Below are 4,010 nucleotides of genomic sequence, written 5' to 3'. Positions count from 1 at the left end.
TGCTGGGAGACACTGCATCTAGGCAGGGCACAGGTGTGTGTGAGATGGCTCTCTGTCCCTCCAGCCACTGGAACAACACAGGGACTGTCCACCAGAAGGCAGTGCTGGAAGCAAGGAAGAGCTCCACATATATATAGGTCTGCCCTGAATCCCACTGTGGATTACAGGGGCTCTGCTCTGCTCTTCCCCGACTTCCTCAGCACAGCCCCATCTGGTCATTCTGTAGATAAAATCCCTTAGGGCTCTGCCTGCCCTAGGGCTCCACACCTGAGACACAGACCAAAGTGAAAACACAGATAAAAAACATGTTTTCCACGGTTTAATTTAATTGGAGAAGTGAGTTGCCTTGGGCTCTTTGTTCTGGGAAGAATCCCTATGGAATCACATGGAGAGCAGCAACTTTTTGTGGATTAGCCAAGAAACTTGGAGACAGGAATTCATGGGACTATGGAAGGATATGTGAAGAGAGAAGGGCACGATGGTCATAGATTCACAGAATGTCCCCCATCGGGGTCACTGAATTTTATATGGAGACATTGCTAGGTTACTACGTTTTCCGGTGTGTGTTCACAACAACAAAAATTAAAACCATTTAAAAAAATATATCTCAGGGTCATTTCTGTCACTCTGGGATCCAGCAATGTCATGACAAATGGGGGAGAGCAGAGCTCTGCAAATACCTCCTGCTGCTTCTGCCTCTTCATCGTGGGTAACGCAGATTTCACCGCAATGAGCGCAGTGGTGTGGAATCAGAAGAGCCAGTGTGGCCCTCAGTCAAAGGTCTCCTTGAGATCCTTTGTGGTGCTGGGGAGGAGGGCACTGCAGTGACCAGAGATATCACAGGATGTGCTTTATCAGAGCATGGATGAGCCCTGCCTCCAGCCTCACCCACAGGTCTCTGGAATATGGTCTGAAGAATGGGTTGTGTGGTCACTCAGGAAATGACCTTTCTCTATCCTATTTTCCATCAGTTTGGCAATTGAAGAAGTAAAATTGTTTATATGCATATAAAGTTAATTCTAGCGTATATTCCCTAGGAGGACCTAGAGAGTGCAAGGGGGTAACGCTCAGCCCCTACTCCAATGGTAAGCAGTTCACATAACCCAGGAGCACCTCAGAAGAAAGGCCTGGTGATCACAGTCACGGAGAACCCTATGGAGCAGTAACACCTGGCGTGTTTCCATCAGAAGGCTTTGAACGAGGAGCAAAAAAGGAAAGCGATTTTACTGGATAAATTTCAGATTAATATATCACAAGCAATCATGCTCTCTCTGAAGCCCAAAACTTCCTAGACCCTGAGGACCTCGTATCTAGGCCCAGCTCCATGGAGGCAATTTATGGAGCCCTGGTAGGGCTTGCCCATCCTTCATGCCCCCCTCCCAGTGACCCTCGGATTTCCAAAGACCCTTCTAATCTTGGTTTTTCGCAGTTCCTGACCCCACAGCTCAGGTCTAAAAGAAGAGGAACTCAGTATACAGTCCACATGACTCCATTCTCATAATGAGTCCTATGCCAGGTGCCATTTGCTGAGATAAGTCAGGGGCAGGGGCAGGGGCAGGACTGCAGACTGTAGATTGCTTCATGCTGGGGAGTTAAAGAGTCACGCTACACCTGGAGTAGAGTGTTGGGATGGCACAGCTGTTAAGCACTTTTGCTGCTAACCACTAGGTAGGATACCATTCAATACATCAATTTTATCACAGTGAGGAAATGTTCCCAAAATGCCTAGAAGATTTAACACATCATCTCCTCTGGAAGAACATGTTCGATGTAGTGTTCTGAATATTTAAATAAGCTTCACAGTCATTCTTACATCAGTTAAAATAGGTATTCCTTTGTGGTTGTGAGGTTCTACATTCATTAAATTGAAATAGTCTGAGCAAGAACACAACTGATCCAACTCTTTGCTAATGGTGGAAATCGGGACAATGACCAATTACATCTACTTACCTCGGACGTTCATCTTCTCGAGCCAGAAAAACTCAACTCACTGCTACTGAGTCCACCCAGCTCCTAATGACCCCATAAGACAGAGAAGAACTGTGCCTGTGGGTTTTCTGAGACTGTCATTCTTCACGGGAGCAAAACTCCTCATCTTTCTCCCAGGAAGCTGCTAGTAGTTCAAACTGCTGACCTTGAGGTTAGCAGGCCAGTGTGTAAGCCACTGTGTCACCAGGGCTCTCAAATTTTATATCCCAGAGCACTTCACTCTATATTCTAATCTGATACTCTGAGGAGTAAACATTTAGGAATGTTAACACCAGATCTAGGCACAGATAGGCTGAGAGGACAAGGACTGGAATAGGCAGCATGTTTCTTGTGACATTTACAGTCTCTCCCCACCGGGCGGTGGTGTGGGGAGGGGGAATCCTTTTCCAGACCTCCCACATGATCCAGTGGCACTCACTCCACTCCCTTTAATGAGGACACAATGGTGACACGCCGTAAGCAAGACCACAGAACAACCAGTGTCTTCCCCTAATGGCGTCTCCCTTTCTGTCCCCCATCAAAGCACGGGATAGATGCATCTCTCATTTTAAACTGCACAGGAAAAGAAGAAGTGCCCAGGGACAGCCAAGGATGGGTTTACAAGTGAAGGGGCAAGATGGATCTGGGGGCCCTGAGGCTCAGCCTCTGCAGTTTGAGTTTCTCCCGTCTTCACCTCTAGAGAGATTGTTATTCAACACAGAGTTCCAGTGCCCACGATGGAACGTGAAGACCCCATAGCACCACCCCCAAGAGTCAAATTAGGAAAGGTATGCAAGGCATCAGAAACTACGGATAGCATAAATAGGTTCCCAATGTTATTTGGCAAATTTCCCACTGTTGGGGGGGGGGGAATTATTCAATCTACCCTATGGCAATTTAAAAAAATTGGATACTATAGCATATAATCCAGGATAAAGTGTAACTCTACCTTTTTTAGCCCCCTTGGGTCATTTAAGCACTCCCAAGTGGGCAGTGCTGCCCAATGAGGGAAAGACTGGTATAGATGGAGGTCCTGGCAAAAGTGGACCAGGGCCTTCAGATGCCTCTAGGATATAGTCCTTTGGCCTCTTCTACCACCCTTTCCCTCATAGAAGAGACAGAGCACAGAGCTGGGCCCCGCAAAATTTATAAACCCTCACCCCCCTTTTCCCAAGAACTACCCCTTTCTCTTTGTTACTCACCATTTTCAAGGTCATGTCTCAACATCTAACTGTATGTTCTTTGTCAATCCTACAAGCCAATTAAGAAGGTAGGCAGTGATAGTAAGGCCACTAGGTAGTCAGAAGGCAGATGAAGTGTGATCCACAAAGTCTTTGGAATTCTCACTTCTGATCACATGGATAGGCAAGGTTGTCATTATCAGTCTCCAGCTGCCTAGACTGGATCTGTACTCTCCCTGGTGTGCCTGGGCCCTGGAATGGGAAAACGATGGGGAGAGAGGGGTGTTGAGTAAACAGGGTGACTGGTACTTTATGAGCCATCTTGAGATTGCTTAGCCATGTCACAGTTTATGTCACACAAAATCCAATTGGCCATAAAGTTTCTGGCAAATTAGCATGAAAGATCGGCCTGAGGGGGGTCTACTCAACCTCTAAAAGGAAGAGACTCTCTATTCATAGTTTCGGATAAATTCAAATGCAGGAATCCCTGGGGGAGATTATCTTATTAAACTTGGGGACTTACAGAGGGGCATGCACAGCACTGCTTGCTCCAGTAAGGGGATGAGGGCTGAAGAGGCAGGAAAATTTCCAAGGAAAGGTAGCTTTTCTGAGGTTCTATTGTATACAAGTAGTGAACCCTGCCAAAGAGCCCTGGTGGTGTAGTGTTTCAGCATGGAGTTGCTATTGGAAAAGGTCAGCAGTTCGAAACCACCAGCAGCTCTGCTGGTGAAATACAGGGTTTTCTATTCCTACAAAGAGTTACAGTCCTGGAAACCCACAGGACCAGTTCTCAGCCGTCCTATAGGGTCGCGCTGAGTAGCACTGACTCAATGACAGTGAGTTTTGAGTGAGTCCTGCCAG

At 46.9% G+C, this 4,010-nt stretch overlaps 1 protein-coding gene across 1 annotated transcript in view; it reads right to left on the bottom strand.

Annotated features, from left to right (window-relative positions):
• The window catches only part of LOC101660848 (vomeronasal type-2 receptor 116-like), a gene marked incomplete at its 3' end in the record, with an annotated part of 21,108 nt that extends 17,707 nt beyond the window's left edge, over positions 1-3,401 (bottom strand). The window contains exon 1 of the mRNA XM_045300033.1: positions 3,171-3,401. Within this exon, the coding sequence (XP_045155968.1) occupies positions 3,171-3,185 (15 nt within the window). The remainder of the gene's footprint in view (positions 1-3,170) is intronic.
• Between the last annotated feature and the right edge of the window lie 609 nt (positions 3,402-4,010).

The sequence above is a fragment of the Echinops telfairi genome, unplaced genomic scaffold, assembly GCF_000313985.2.
Source record: "Echinops telfairi isolate 266 unplaced genomic scaffold, ASM31398v2 ScPeMD7_7459;HRSCAF=8497, whole genome shotgun sequence".
Taxonomy (NCBI): Eukaryota; Metazoa; Chordata; class Mammalia; order Afrosoricida; family Tenrecidae; genus Echinops; species Echinops telfairi.
The sequence above is the reverse complement of the archived record's forward strand: the minus strand, read 5'-3'. Positions and strand labels throughout refer to the sequence as shown.